Below are 17,394 nucleotides of genomic sequence, written 5' to 3' on the forward strand. Positions count from 1 at the left end.
CCTACGTGTAATGATGGAAATATGTTTGGCGGTGTTGTGACAATGTATGTGCGCCTGGCTACCAAAGTCCAAATCCGCTGAGTGCAGGGTTGTCCGAGGAAGTCCGAGTCCGTGATCCAGGAAGATAAATCCGAAGAGATGGGTCCAGGGAGAGAAACGCGGAGGGAGATCGCTGGAGGGGGGTCTGGGGAAACATGACGGTCACCAGGGACGAGGAGCGATGGAGACGCGGACAGCCGTGGAAGTCACCGAGGGAGGGTCGCAAGGTTCAGTACATCGACGCACAGAGAGGCATTCTGGGAGGCTTCTTGTAGAGGGCTGCCTGATTGCCGCAGGTGAGCCTGATGGATGATGGCAAACACCTGGTGCAGTGCAGCGATAGTCTCCTCAGAGCGCGAACCGAGCGCTCGGATGTTCCCGGCGCATCCGAGCTGGAGGAGTGGCTCGAATGTGCCGGCCAGACAGCTCGGGGCGGTGAAACCACAATAATACTGCTGTCAATAAGGCCTCGGGTTGCTGTAAACATGCATGTGTCCATGCAAGTGTGTGTGTGTGTGTGTGTGTGTGAAATTGAGAGAGAGAGAGAGAGAGAGAGAGAGAGAGAGAGAGAGAGAGAGAGAGAGAGAGAGAGAGAGAGAGAAGGTGAATCATGTCCATCTGTGGCTATGTGTCTGCTTGCGGTGACAGATGTTGGATGAGGTCTTTTCCCTGTAGAGTCAAGGTCTCTGTATCTGATGAACCGGTGATGATATGTGACTAGGTACCAGGGAATGAGAACTGGCTGAACAAGGCAAGGAAGTCTGCTCACACTCCCATCAGTTAAACCCAAGACCTTCACATTAACCCACCGTGTTCAATGCCAAGTCGAACACAATAAATTAGAAAACTCCGGATTCTTCATTAGCTCAAACCTAAATAATTAAAAATAACAACCAAAAGCTAGCAGAAGACTTATCAATGCCACCCTTCAACAAGGGGGTTCTGAGTCATTCATTGTACTCTCTTGCACACATGTAGATCGACAGCTGGGAGAAGATGATGGGTCAACAAAGACAGAAAGAAAAAAAAAGGCATACTGTCCTCTACACTTGCACAGAGAAATCTCTGATAACTAATAACACAACATGTTGGTACACAGACCTGATGAAGGTATGTGTACCAAAATGTTGTGTTATTAGTTACTAGAAGCTGTAAAGGGGCTAAATGGCAAGTAGTAGACGATGGTCACCAAGCATATTTCACATACATGACATTGCATACACAATAACATTAAAGGGGGGGGAGGGTCACATTTTCCAGGTTAAGGGGGGGGTCCCCAGAAAAATAATTTAGGTGAAAAAAATCAAAAATGCTCAGAATCATGTGAAATGCCGAGAAAAGTGGTTTTTAGCCATTTTAGAAAAATGCATATTTTGCATATTTATGCATAATTATGTATAAATTTAATTTTCTGGGATTTTTCCCTTACTCTCTGAGACAATACCTACCACCTCCAAAAAGAATTAGGATCATAAGTGCTTTAGTTTTCGGTCCCGCTAGCTACACTAACTAACACACACACACACACACTAACACTACACACACACACACACATTCTGAAAATATATGAGTAGATTATAGAGCTCTGACTGCAAGTATAGATAACAGTGTATGGGTGTTTTTGTTCTACTCTCTCTATTTCGAAAAAACAAAAAACAACAACATCTGAAATAAGCACTGTTAAACATCCTGCAGTATTTAACAAGGCTTTGGGTTAGATAAGAGTCAATTTACACCATGTTTGAGCTTCAGTAACTCCATTTCAGCAATAGAGAAGTTAAACGTGAAACTTCAGGAACAAACCACAAAGGAGCATCTTTCTGAAGAGACCATGACCATGTCTATGTTCAAAAGTGTTCAAGAGCTACAGCTGATTTTCAGTTTAGTTATGTCGTTTTTGGCCTTGGGTTTGAAAAAAAAATCAAGTCATCTTAAAAGTTTAACCTCCAAACAGGACATTTCACTCTATACACTCCATCAACTCCGGCTGATCTAATCTTTTCATGCGGGAAGTCTGGGAGACACATAGTGGAGGAGGAAGCGTAATAAAAATGACACCATTCAACATTTCTCACCAGTGGATGTGTGAATTCAGGAGCATGGTCGTTCTTGTCGGTGATGGTGATGGTTGCAGTGGCTGTCCCGGTTAGGCCTACCTCGCTTCCCGCCATGTCCTTTGCTACAATCTCCAGCTCATACGTTGTGGTGGGCAGCGTCTGCAAGAACAACCCAGAAGGCAAGAAAGCATCAGTAGAGCAATGTGAATGCAGATGCAGAAGGCAGGTCTGTTTGGACGGGATGAGGGACAGAGTAATAAAAAAAAAATGACGCAAATGATAAATAAATGGTTGTGAAAATTAAAGGGAGGAAGATAAAAAGGGGAGCTAGAAATTGGCGCCAAAAAATAGAGATAGAGAGAGAAGGCTGCCAATTACAGCCCTCACACATTCGTGGTCAATGAAGAGAAGGAAATGACAGAGCTTGAGGGTGCACATGTCCTATTGTAAGAGAGACAAAAGTGGTAGGATATAGGGGAAAAAAACGAGGACATGAGAGGGTTTGAAAATAAAAAAGCAAGAAGAATACATCAAATTACTCCAGTGATTCCTGCCAGTCATTGAGAACAGATGAGATGTATCTAGTTGGAATGATAGCTATGACAAGAGAAAACAGGATTTTCAAGGAACCACATGAGGTCGGAAAGTTTGTAGGGGGGAAACTTGGAGATGGGCGATTGCTTAGGATAACTAGAAGTGGGATAGTTATCAAAGCGTCAGAGATAGAGCCCTTAAAATTGATATATTTAAGAATTGTTGTTGTGTTACTTGCTTCCAACTTGGATTAAAAGCAAAGAAGGGAGGAAAAAAGGATATAGGAAAGTTGATAGACATAGCTGTGGTGGCATATCTTGTTTTTTTTTGCAGGCAATGTGGTACACACACACACACACACACACACACACACACACACACACACACACACACACACACACACACACACACACACACACACACACACACACACACACACAATGTCACCCTATACTTGTTGGGACCCCTCACTGACTTCATTCCCTAGCCCTTAACCCTAACCTTAACCAACATAATCATATGCCTAACCCTAACCTAACCTTAACTCTAAACCCAAATCCTAATCCAAAAATAGACCCTTTTCCTCATGGGGACCCATAAAATGTTCCCAAAGGTAGGTGGTTTCAATTTTGTGTATTCTCCCATCAGGATAGAAAAACCTGGTACACACAAACACACAAATGTACACATGCATGTATACATGCATGCACACAAGCATACTCACACTCAAATACACTGCCTTAGTATTAGATAATTACATCCCACAGAGAAGTCGCTCAACGAGTTGCTTTGACAGCCTCATTAATTAGCATATTAAGTGAATATTAGAGAATGTTTGTGTAAGAAATCATGGAACAATCATCATTACAGTAGATGAGCGATTAGCCGAGAACAATTAAACTAATCCAGTCAAGACAAAGATGACATTTCTTTGCCATGTTATAGATTTTTATAGGGCCTTCTAACAAAGCCAAAGAGCTCTTCTAAAACCCCACTGAAGGTGTGAATCTAAAATTAAACAGACAGGGGGACAGTTATACTGTCATCACAAGGTATGCGCCTGAATCCGGAAGGTATCTAGAAGGTATGAATAATTACTCAGGTGACGGCTTTCATCAGTGTTATTCAGATTTATTAGGTTTTTATTGCAATAACTCTTTTATGGTGGTACAAACACAATGCAAGCTCCGTTTGTAAAGCTGGTGAGAACAATGTTGTGTTTGACCTTTGGAGCTCATGAAGGCTTACTGGCTACTGTGGACTAAATGTTTCTCAGAGGGCCGGCTAGCCTGGGGCCAAGGCATTATGGTGCGTAAATGGTCTGCTAAATTTCTTCTCGAATCCATTGACAAGTTTAACATTTGCAAGTAAAACTGGTGGACGTCGACATGCATGGGAATTTCTATGTGACAACGTGGCCATTTGGAGTCCCACAAGGCACGCTATATGTCCTGCTAAAATTATTTTCAACCAAAGTATGAAAAGTCCCTCTTTATATCCATGTTTTGCATTCATACATTTTGATTATCTATTTTATTGTTCGTTGACCTTTTGTCAATGGGGGTGGTGGAGATTAGGCGATTTATGTAAACCTTATTGGGTTTTTTTTTTTTTTTAAGTTGAAATGCAGCATTTTTTAAATTTTTTTTTTGCGTCTGCTTGCAGTGAAATTGAGAGCAGTGTTTGAAAACACTGCCGACAAGGACCCTCAGGTACAGAAACCTGAAAAGGACCAGTTCCTGGTTGTACTGCATATTTTTTGTTCGGTGGCCTATTGTGTGTGGAATAATAAATTGCCACTGTGCCTGGTCAAGACAAATGTCCAGTCATCTGTCCATCCCATAGAACCCATCACAAACTGAAACGTTGAAATCGCTGGTTTTTATCTATTTTTTTGGGGGGGGGGGTTCCCCCCTTTTCTCCCCAATTGTACCTGTTCAATTACCCCACTCTTCCGAGCCCCTGATCTGGGGAGGGCTGCAGACTACCACATACCTCCTACGATAGATGTGAAGTCGCCAGCTGCTTCTTTTCACCTGACAGTGAGGCGTTTCACCAGGGAGACGTAGCACGTGGGAGGATCACGCTATTCCCCCCAGTTCCCCTTCTCCCCCGAACAGGTGCCCAGACCGACCAGAGGAGGCGCTAGTGCAGCGGCCAGGACACACACCCACATCCGGCTTCCCACCCGCAGACACAGCCAACTGTGTCTGTAGGGATGCGGCCCGACCAAGCCGGAGGTAACACGGGGATTTAAACCAGAGATCCCCCATGTTGGTAGGCAACGGAATAGACCGCTACGCTACCCGGGCGCCCCGAAATTGCTTTTTTAGATGTGTTTCGTAATCATTGTTAATGCAGCTTGGCCAAAAGTATTTCTTCAAATATAATTATGTCCTACCCTGGCTTGAGGTTATACTTGCTTCTATTTTTATCTGAAAACAAATACATATCACTTTCCTCTCCTATCATACAATATTAGAATTAGACTTAAGACTTAGACTGCTTTTATTTGTCATTGCCTTATATGCATGTCTCATACATTACAAGGGAATGAAATTACGTTTCACAAGGACCTCAGTGCCGCATAAAAACAAATTACACACAATACATATTAAAAACAAAAAGTGCATTAAAAACAAAAATTACTTCACAGACCTAAACATCACAAGCACACCTGACATGGACAGTGAGTAAGATGGTCAAAAAGTGATTTTATGGAAGGTTTAAGTGTTCAGGTTGTTGAAGAACCTCACAGTCTGAGGAATGAAACTGTTGCATAGTCTGGTGAAGGGAGCATGGATGCTCCGGTACCTCCTGCCAGAGGGTAGGAGGGTGAAGTGGATGTGGGAAGGGTGGGTGGGGTCCTTCATGATTCTAAGAGCCTTCCAGGTGCACCGTGCATCATAGATGGCCTGGATGGATGGGAGAGCAGTTCTATGATCTTTCCAGCTGTCTTCACCATCTGCTGTAGGGATTTGCAGTTGGAGGCCTTGCAGTTCCCATGCCAGACAGAGATACAGCTGGTCAGAATGCTCTCTATGGTGCCTCTGTAGAATGTGATGAGGATGGGTGGGGGGAGATTTGCCTTCTTCAGACGCCGCAGGAAATGAAGACGCTGCTGGGCCTTCTTGGAGAGCACAGTGTTGGAGAGCAATATTGGTCCAACATCTTAAATACCCCATAAAATGCCAATCATTCGCTCTGAACAAAGATGCACATTACCCCGTCATGTCACCAATAAACACCCAACTCATCTCTGTGAGAAGGTCAGGAATCCATACTGTATGATAAATATGTGTGGGTTAACAGTAAAACGGGGCTAAGTGAGAGGAGAGAGACTGAGAAGAAGACGAGATTTCATTTTCCCTACAGGGATTAACGTATCAAAGTCTTCTTCACAATTTATGCTTATCCATTCTGAAAAATCCCGGGGGTCCAAAGCCGTTTTTTAAACCCATCTCTTTCAATGCTACCGGATGTAGAAGATCAAGGTCTGAGGGTCCTGCCTGAAAAAGAAAAACCTTTTCCTTGGCATTAAATATAAACCTGTAGCTTGTTGCTTTTGAAGCTGTGGCCTTTGCGGAGCTTTTGTAACTGAATGAGTTTTTTTTTTCCAAGCTGCACACCACTTTTATGTTATTTTTTTGTTATTGATTAGATGTTGGCTGAGGTAAAAGAACCAGTTGAGAACATGAATAAAAACAAAACTTATCCTGCAAGGGTGTTTAATGCTGACAGTAAATAAATCATTGGCTACCGCATTCCCATTTGAACAAGCTCTGCCAAGTGCCGTATGGGGACCATTCCCTCTGTCCAATGAAACATTTTCCCGATGAGCCTAAGCCTGAATGCCAGGTTTGTCATGTAATATTTCTCCCAGCCTCATCTCTGATACAAAATGTAATCTATGGAATTATCTGCCAGTGGGGAAATATGGCGTGGACATAACAAGGGGAAAACATTTATATTGATCCCAGCACCAATAACAATTTCTTGCAATAATGCACATTTAATATAAATGTCAGCTCTGGTATAAATAAACTGAGGTAATGCCTGTTAAAGTGACTATTTATGCTGTATAATCTCTATGATGTTTCCTCACTACTAAATTATTCTGTGCCTAATAAACTTCATCCATCTGTTATGCTGAGGTCTGGTGGAACGCTCTCCTCCTCTGTAGACTTCTCTGACATGATGCACCTGTTGTTATTGCTCTCCAATACACTGCACGTACACACACGCACGCACGCACGCACGCACGCACGCACACACACACACACACGCACGCACGCACGCACACACACACACACACACTGTCTTTGATACTAGGCAGTCATCCTGACCTTTGTTAATGATATTGTTTGTCGACGCCAGGCTGTGACCTTACATCACCCACACCTTGTATAGCACTTCCTTCGCTGTTGGTGCCAAACTGCATAGCTATGTTTTTTTGCGTATGTGCGCACGACCTTGTGCATATTTCTGCTCACATGCATACGGTGGATAGTTTCTCTATTCCAGTCTTCTGCCATTCATGGCACTTACTTGATTCCATCTGAGGCGGGCCGGGAAAAACCAAATCAGGAAACAGGAACACTTTATTTGTCATATACGAAATATCGTTTTCCCCAGCCCACAGCAGTGCAACACAAAGACAAAAACACATATCCAAAAACTACAACTGCAAGAACACACACATCCAAACTAACACATATAAACAAACTAAAAAAAAAAAAAAAATCACTGTCCAAGGGAACGAACGCCAGCCAAGATGACTGTTGGAACTGCTGGTCTGCATGAGCTAGCAGTTAGCATAGCCTGCCCTGTTTCCGCATCCTGTCAGACCGCCCTCGGTGTTTCCTATTCGAGCACAGCTCTGGGCAGGGGCCGTGGTCCTTGGGCCCACCGGACGCAGCAGACCAGGCTCCCTCAGCCAATCCAATGCCAGCTGTCCCAGCAAGACACCCTTGACACACGTCCCCGCACTCCACACAACGACACCAAAAACACCACAGTCAATGCCAGGCGAGGCTGCCACCAGACCACCCTCGGTGTTTTCGAAACTAGCGATCTGCATGGGCTAGCAGTGAGCTTAGCCTGCCCCATTTCCGTGTGTTGTCAGACCGCCCTCAGTGTTACCTCCTGAGACAATGCTCCAGGAAAGGCCATGGTCCCTGGGCCCACAGGATGCAGCAGACCAAGCTCTCCCAGCTAATCCAGTGCCAGATCTCCCAGCCATCAAACAAAGACAAAACTTAAGACACAGATGTGGATAAAGACACTGCATGGATGGTACTGGATGAGGCCGCCGCAAATGTGAATTCGCACCGCCATCTTCACACACCTGTACTGGGTGAGGCCGCAATACACATGAATTCACGCCACCATCTTCCCACACTGGAAGCAGAAGGCATGATCAATGATCAATGGCTAGACAACCTCAGGCTTGTTTTAATTAGTACAGCAAATAAACAGCAAGTTGCAAATAGAGGGAAATTCTGTTCCTTAAAATGACAAACTGAGGTCAGGATGGGCTTAAAATGTGGTGCTGACCGACCACAATCTCTGTCTACCAACCCTGATTTACCATTGAATGGTACAAGCTTTTAGAGTGAATTTGTCTATCTGAAAACCTTTAAACAATACTCGGGAGTCATCCCTCGCTGTAAGTGAAATATATAATTTATATTTCTTCAAGATTAAATTGTAATTTTGAATGCATAATATGCCCTTCAAAACAACATTGTACATAAAGGAACCAACACTGTAGGAATGCTGTCTGTCAACTGCAGTATGGACAATATCTGACAAGTATATTATTGAGGTTACAACTCCCTTCTGTCTCGCATGCATAACTTTCCAGATATGAAGCAAGGAACTCACTCACTTGCAGATAGCTAGCTCATACCTGCCAACATTAGGCTGTGGAAAAGAGGGAGATTTTCTGGGGTATCGGCAAATGGCCCATCCTCAATGCTCTGACCCCCATATAACCCTAAACCACAGATCAATAGAATAAATACAAGGATGTGAAAGTAAAATTAATTTCAATTAGTCTTAAATTCATAGCTCACAGTAAAATAAATAACAAAACATACAAAATGTACAAAAAAGTGATCAAAAGTCAACTAATATTCACATCACAAAAATATCACCAAGTGCAAACATTGTAAGAGTTCAACTAACTCCCACCACCCCATCCCTCCACCAGAGGGGAGAGAGAGAGAGAGAGAGACAGAGAGAGAGAGAGAGACAGAGAGAGAGAGAGAGAGAGAGAGAGAGAGAGAGAGAGAGAGAGAGAGAGAGAGAGAGAGAGAGAGAGAGAGAGACTGATTTGATTTGTATCACTATGAAATCAGGAGATTAGCGGGAGAAAGGGTTAAAAATAGGGAGACTTCCGCTAGAATTGGGAGTGTTGGCAGTTATGCTATCTGCAAGTGAGTTCGTAGACATGGACTAATTTGTAGACATGGACTGACTGTAGATATTACATGTCTATGAAAATGGTGGGGGGGGGGGGGGGGCAAGCCACTTGGTGAGGCATGAGTGGCTACTTGCAACCAACTGTTGCCAAACTTGGTAAACCGGAAGATCAGATATTTTTCGGACCCTCTTGGAGACTTAATTCCTCAAAAGTGACTAGTAACAAAACTAGCGACTTTTTCTGATCACTGTAACATTTGAGTTGACGCTGATACATTTAACAACAAAGTGACGTATGCACATGCACCTTTGCGCACATGTTAATGAGAATTGAGCTTACTGAGAGGGAGGTCTCTAAATAAAGTATAATATTGTTATATTGCAAAGATGAAATGTCTCATTCGATGTAAGTCTTGTCAATATGTTAATAGATAAATCATCAACGCCAGTTATTTATATAATGGGACACAATTAAATCATTGTATTGCTTGCATTGACTCAACGTATTTTTGAGGCAATGCACTTGCATGTATTTTTTTTTTGTCTCCACACAAAATGTGTTATTGTGACACCACACGACCCACCTGACACACTGCTGCAACCCACTTGTGGATTGCAACCCACAGCTTGAAACCACTGATCTCGACTTGTGTCTGTTTCTTTACAAAGGTAGGCTAGTTTCTTTGTTAATTTTGTTGTCACTTTTTTGTCTCCTACACTTCAAAAAAATGCCTGGTTGATAATACTGTAGTTCTTTTTTTTTTCCTTTTGATTTTTCCCTTTTTCTCCCCAGTGGTACCTGGCCAATCACCCTGCTCTCCAAGCCACCCCGGTTGCTGCTCCACCTCCTCTGCCGATCCAGGGAGGCCTGCAGACTACCATATGTGTCATCTGATACATGTGGAGTCGCCAGCTGCTTCTTTTCACCTGACAGTGAGGAGTTTCGCCAGGGGGACAGAGTGTGTGGGAGGATCAAGCTATTCCCCCCAGTTACCCCTCCCCCCAAACAGGCACCCCGATCGACCAGAGGAGGCACTAGTGTAGCAACCAGGACACATACACACATCTGACTTCCCACCTGCAGACACAGCCAATTGTGTCTGTAGGGATGCCCGACCAAGCCGGAGGTAACACGGGGATTCGAACAGGCGATCCCCGTGATGGTAGGTAACGGAATAGACCACTATGCTACCCGGACACCTGATAATACTGTAGTTCTAAATAAGTAAATCTTTGGTCACTGGGGTGTTTCTTTTGTGTAAGCATATGGGCTAATCCGTCATTCTATCTCTCTCTCTCCACTACAGTAGCCCTGTCTCTCTCATGTGACTTCCTTTATCTGCAGATTAGAATGCAAATGACTACATGATGTAATCTAGGGCAGTGCTCTCCAATGATCAGGTGTGGAGCACCTACTGCAGGGCCATGCAAACCCCAGCTGTGCAAACCCCAGAACAAAAAAAAAAAAGAAAGAAAAAGAAAATTACATTGAAGCTGGAACTGTCTGCATCTGTACACTATGTTTGTCCTCCCCACTGTTGTCTCCTTGACCCTGCCCACAATAATAAGGACCGAATAAACCTATAACAGAATATGCAATGAAATATCCTTTTTAAAGTCTCACTATAATTTTTGATTGCACTGCTAGTAAATTTGAGCCATTTGGCAAGAGGATTAAGTATGGTACCATTTCAATGTAGTATAGCCTATAAATGTCTCATTTGCAGGATATATAGCTCTTTTTATTGAGCCCATCATGTGTCCCTGTGATACACTATTTGTTCTGTGACAAAAGAAATGTAGGTATGTTGCCAGTGCAAATCTTAAATTGAATCGCTTCCCTGAATGAAACGGCCACCTTTGATATTGGTAAGCCAACATGTGTGCCGTTTATTCCTGCGCTGCACGGTTGCTTGATTTTAATGACGTGCCTGGACATAAGACTTTCATGCATAGTTTTCACTGAGCACATCGCCATTGTCTCAGCATTGTAACGTCGTGTCTCCCTTTTTTCCAGCCAAAGCTGAAAAATCATATCACAGCAGGTCAGGCTCAGCCTTTTTCTCTGGGATGACTGCAGCCAAACTTTACCGGCCTTCAATTCATTACTGTGCTATACAGGCTGGTGTGAAAGGATGACATGTGAAATAAACATGAAATATTGGATAAGTGACTGTTTTATTATAGCCTAATTAAGTGTCAAATACTGATATTTGTTGTTTTTTTTGTTTTTTGTGTACGACGGGAAGAAACCCCCCTGGCGCCCCTGGCTGTGCAAATAGGATAAACGGCTCTGTGTTTTATTAGCATCTAACGCTGCCAATTTTGAATGAATGCATGTATGATGTAGGCAGTTTCAGTGTCAAATAATGTTTTCGTCATGAAACCACACCCCTCCCTGTCAGACGGCAGACTGGCGCCGTAATAATATTGTAAACCAGGCCCATGATGTAGGGAGATCTAGGCAGCCAACATCTACTTTCCTTGCAATAGAGTTGCCAACACTTTTTGCACCTCTTTTGTGAAAACCACCCTCATAAGCCTCATGCCTGTGGAACACACAAACACACACACACACACACACACACACACACACACACACAAACACATACACATACACACGCCATGTGTCCACCACAGACCTCTCATAGACAAAATATTGCTCATGCCCAGGTGAGCACTTGGATAGTGTTGTGTAAAAAGCAGGTGCTATATTCTGGGAGTAGATGCATGGTAGATGCATTGAAATGTCTTCTTTTTTTACTCCCCCCCCCCTTTTTCTCCCCAATTGTATCCAGCCAATTACCCCACTCTTCCGAGCCATCCCAGTTGCTGCTCCACCTCCTGTGCCGATCCGGGGAGGGCTGCAGACTACCACATGCCTCCTCCAATACGTGTGGAGTCGCCAGCCGCTTCGTTTCATCTGACAGCGAGGAGTTTCGCCAGGGGGACGTAGCATGAGGGAGGATCAAATTATTCCCCCCAGTTCCCCCTCCCCTCCCAAACAGGTGCCGCGACCGACCAGAGGAAGCACTAGTGCAGCGACCAGGACACACACCCACATCCAGCTTCCCACCCACAGACACGGCCAATTGTGTCTGTTGAGACGCCCGACCAAGCCAGAGGTAACACGGGGATTCGATCCGGCGATCCCCGTGTTGGTAGGCAACAGAATAGACTGCTATGCTACCTGGATGCCCTTAGGTGACATGTGCTTTAGTGGTGGGCAAGCTGAACAAATAAATCATGCTTGGATGAATCTTTTCTGAGTTTGATACAGTTCTGAATGTACTGAATTGACTTGTACTGCTGTATATAGTGCTACTACAGCTATATATTATGCACAAGACACCCGTCAGTGTCTGTATGAGACACGGTGGGTTAACCACGTCCGAACCTTAAGCCCAAACTAAACCACTACTTTACACGTAATTAATATTAAAAAAAATCCAGGTAAACATTTCACATTCAAGTCTACTGAACACCGGCTGTGTCTCTATACAGACACCGAAGCACACCTTTTGCATCAATATATCGATGCTTTGTCAATCCTGTCAATATATGATACCATGGGATGAGAACATGTTTTACTTGCTGAATGATTTGTATGGAATCAGCCTCATTGTACCCCTGCATCTGGTGATAAAACAACATTTGAGAGCCTAAATGAATGAAATAGCGGTGAACAGGTCATGTCTGAATGCAGCATTGGATTCGGATGCTGAGTAGGTTAACTGAGCTCACACTGAACTGTACATCAAGCTGCAAAATCAGGAAAACAAGGCATATCTGGGGAATGGAAAATATGCTAATACATTTGTTCATGAGAATTTCAGCTGTCACATTCAATATAGTCTAAAAAGTCAAGAAAGTTTGTGTGTGGAAAACATCTAGATTGTACAAAAGAGTTGAACAAAGATAAACAACAAAACCCCTTTGACGAAAGATTTTTTTTTTTGAGATACTTTATTAAACCCCGTAGGGAAATTATGCTCTGCATTTAACCCATCCTAGCTGTATAGCTAGGGGCAGTGGGCAGGCGCCATGCAGCACCCGGGGACCAACTCCAGTTTGTCTTGCCATGCCTCAGTCAGGGGCACAGACAGGAGTATTAACCCTTATGTGCATGTCTTTTTGATGGCGGGCAAAACAGGAGCACCCAGAGGAAACCCACCGCAGACACAGGGAGGACATGCAAATTACACACAGAGGATGACCTGGGATGACCCCCAAGGTTGGACAACCCTGGGGGTTTGAACCCAGGACCTTCTTGCTGTGAGGCGACAGTGCTAACCACTGTGCCACCGTGCTGCCCTTTGGTTTAATTAATTTAAAATGTTGCAAATGATGTGTTATATTATTAGAATCCTTTCAGTGTTAAGGTGTAATTGCTGAGCTTCGTCCAGTAATATCTAGGTAAGCTATCAGAGCATGGGGACTCTCGAAGGACTATCCAATCTGGTGCATAAATAACAGTTTGGTGTCTTCACAATCGGCGCTCAAAACACTCAAAAGGCTCAAACCCTTGACTTATTGAGACGCCCTGAATCAAATCTACAGATTCAACAAAAAGAATCAAACCAGCCCACCGCTAGTGAACTCCAGCAAACGCAGAAATGGAGAGAAATGGAGCATTCATGACACTACGCTATAAAAAAAAAAAGTCCTCGCGGGTTGAGAATGCTCAAAGCACAACATTTCCATGCGAAAAACAATACGAAAATACAAGATGCACTTTTGAACAGGTTTAAGAATTCACAAAATCCCTACTTGCTTGGAATCAAAAGCAATAGCGCTTTATATCTGTGACGCTGTGTTTCCGTACAGTTTCCCCAGGAAAGGGGAAGAAACAATAAACAGGTGTTCATATTAATAGTTAGTCACAGACACCGCTCGACAGGCCTGTCCCTCCCAACCAGCTAACGATCCACCTACGACTGTGCAGGCAGATGGTGCTCCATGGACGTGTGAGTTTATCTTAAACAAGCACTTAATGATAGCAACACACACACACACACACACACACACACACACACACACACACACACACACACACACACACACATATACATTATATAGTTTGTGTTTGTATACACCCATGTGTTCATAATGACATATTTGCACACATGCATTGTGCACAGACACACATTTTTTGCCTTCCAGCTGGCGAGGAGTAGACCTCTGGGATGTTAGCAGTCTCGGTAGCGTCTCTAAAATGCACTGAGCTTGGCCTCCTTTGGTGACTGACATCGTCTTAATGAGAACTTCCTGAGTCTCATCTCAATTATACACTCCATGGTGGTACCTGACCAGGAGAAGTGTTCCCACCGACTCTCAGCTCAAGTCACATCTACAGGGATTACCTTCCCCGCCCCCACGCCACACGTGTGTGATATCACCCGGCATATGCACCAGTTGGGGAAATGAAAACATTGTATCTATAGGCTGTTACATTTACCAGTGAGAAGATCGTAATAGCCTATAGATACTATATATTCATTATAAGTAGTAACTTCCTCCTGCGCCTTTTCAAACATATACAGTGCATCCGGAAAGTATTCACACCCTTTCACTTTCCCGACATTTTGTTATGTTACAGCCTTATTCCAAGATGGATTAAATTCCTTTTTTTTCTCATCAATCTACACACAATACCCCATAATGACAAAGTGAAAAAGGTTTTGTCGAAGTTTTTGCAAATTTATTAAAAATAAAAAAACGGAAATATTGCATGTACATAAGTATTCACACCCTTTGCTATGACACTCAAAAGTGAGCTCAGGTTCATCCTGTTTCCACTGATCATCCTTGAGATGTTGATTGGAGTCCACCTGTAGTAAATTCAATTGATTGGACATGATTTGAAAAGGCACACACCTGTCTATATAAGGTTTCACTGTTGACAGCGCATGTCAGAGCAGAAACCAAGCCATGAAGTCAAAGGAATTGTCTGTGGACCTCCAAGACAGGATTGTATTGAGGCACAGATCTGGGGAAGGGTACAAAAAAAATTCTACAGCTTTGAAGGTCCCGAAGAGCACAATGGTCTCCATCATTTGTAAATGGAAGAAGTTTGGATCCACCAGGACTCTTCATAGAGCTGGCCGGCCAGCCAAACTGAGCAATCGGGGGAGAAGGGCCTTGGTCAGGGAGGTGACCAAGAAACCGATGGTCACTCTGACAGGGCTCCAGCGTTCCTCTGTAGAGATGGGAGAACCTTCCAGAAGGACAACCATCTCTGCAGAAACCCCACCAATCAGGCCTTTATGGTAGAATGGCCAGATGGAAGCCTATGCTCAGTAAAAGGCACATGAAAAAGTAAAAGGCACAGCCCTCTTGGAGTTTGCCAGAAAGCACCTAAAGGACTTTCAGACCATGACAAACAAGATTCTCTGGTCTGATGAAACCAAGATTGAACTCTTTGGCCTGAATGCCAAACGTTACATCTGGAGGAAACCAGGCACCTCTCATCACCTTGCTAATACCATCCCTACAGTGAAGCATGGTGGTGGCAGCATCATGCTGTGGGGATGTTCTTCAGTGGCAGGAACTGGGAGACTAGTCAGGATCGAGGGAAAGATGACTGGAGCAAAGTACAGAGAGATCCTTGATGAAAACCTGTTCCAGAGCGCTCAGGACCTCAGACTGGGGCGAAGGTTTACCTTTCAACACGACAACGACCCTAAGCACACAGCCAAGACAATGAAGAAGTGGCTTCGGGACAAGTCTGTGAATGTCCTTCAGTGGCCCAGCCTGAGCCCAGACTTGAACATCTCTGGAAAGGTCTGAAAATAGCTGTGCAGCGACACTCCCCATCTAACCTTAGAGAGCTCGAGAGGATCTGCAGAGAAGAATGGGAGAAATACCCCAAATATAGGTGTGCATAGCTTGTAGCTTCATACCCAAGAAGACTTGAGGCTGTAATCGCTGTCAAGGGTTTCCCAACCAAGTACTGAGTAAAGGGTGTGAATACTTACTATGTACATGCAATATTTCAGTTTTTTATTTTTAATAAATTTGCAAAAATTTCTACAAAACCTTTTTCACTTTGTCATTATGAGGTATTGTGTGTAGATTGATGAGAAAAAAAGGAATTTAATCCATTTTGGAATAAGGCTGTAACATAACAAAATGTGGGGAAAGTGAAGGGGTGTGAATACTTTCCGGATGCACTGTAATCTTTGTTGGATTCTCTATTGAGAATTATTTTGTTGAGTTTTCTGGTTTTATTTTCATCATTTGTTGTTTTGTTTTTGTTGTTTTATTTATGCTTAGTCATTTTTTTCAGTATGTTCGAAATAAAGACATTAGATTTGATGTCAGTTGAAAGTTGAATATGTAGCTTTCTTTTTTTTGTGGTTATGATTCTTCTAAGGAAAAGAGGTCCTGAATGTGTTTTTTCTCAAAAGGTATAACTGGCAAAACACAACATATTGTGAGGCCAACGTCAGATAATTCAAGTATCTGATATAGGATGGCCTGGACCACACCAAAAGGCACCTTGGTCACACATAACTAATGAATCTCCATTCTCTACCTTTCACTTTTTGATTTTTTTTTTCATTTTGATATGCTCTATTAATCCCCAGAAGAGAAATTCTTTATATTTAACCCATCTCCATTTATTGATACTACAGTTGTAATTTCTGTAAAGTAAAACGGCAGGAAATACTTGGATTTACATCAGACATGTGCTTTTATCCAAAATCAATGTACAAGAGAGTTAGCAGTTGGCAGAGAAATTCAGATGTTACCAATTGGCTCCATGGAGCACTATAAAGTAATCATGTCATTACCAACAGTGTGTCAGTCAATCCAAATGCATTTAGTGTAGTTGTGCCTTGGAGCATCAAGAGACGGTGGATTGCTTTATATTACAGTCATTTAGCTGACGCTTTTATCCAAAGCGACTTACAATAAGTGCATTTAACGTAAGAAATCAGGAGAACTACTAGTCATCAAAGGTCATACGTGCATCTAAGCAAGCATCTAAGAGCAAAACCAGTGCTAAAGTAAAACTGCAAGAATGAGATTTTTTTTAAAAAGAGTGAATACAATAAGTGCTAAGAACAAGCAACAGGGCAGTAGTTCTTGAAGAGGTGAGTTTTCGACCTGCGCTGAAAGATGGGCAGCGACTTCGCTGTCCTGACATCAGTGGGGAGTTCATTCCACCACTGTGGGGCCAGGACAGAAAAGAGCTGTGACCGGGTTGATCGGCAGCAAGGGCCTCTGAGCGACGGGGCAACCAGGCGTCCTGAGGCAGCAGAGCGAAGTGGTCAGGCGGGGGTGTAGGGCTTGAACATGGCCTGGAGATAGGAAGGAGCTGTTCCTTTCACTG

General features: G+C 43.5%; 1 protein-coding gene across 1 annotated transcript in view; it reads right to left on the reverse strand.

Moving 5' to 3' along the window:
- The window catches only part of cdh13 (cadherin 13, H-cadherin (heart)), a 678,090-nt gene that overhangs the window by 245,609 nt on the left and 415,087 nt on the right, over positions 1-17,394 (reverse strand). Inside the window, 1 exon segment of the mRNA XM_056282406.1 lies at positions 2,115-2,255. Coding sequence (XP_056138381.1) covers positions 2,115-2,255 — 141 coding nt within the window.

This window comes from Lampris incognitus, chromosome 6 (assembly GCF_029633865.1).
Source record: "Lampris incognitus isolate fLamInc1 chromosome 6, fLamInc1.hap2, whole genome shotgun sequence".
NCBI lineage: Eukaryota > Metazoa > Chordata > Actinopteri > Lampriformes > Lampridae > Lampris > Lampris incognitus.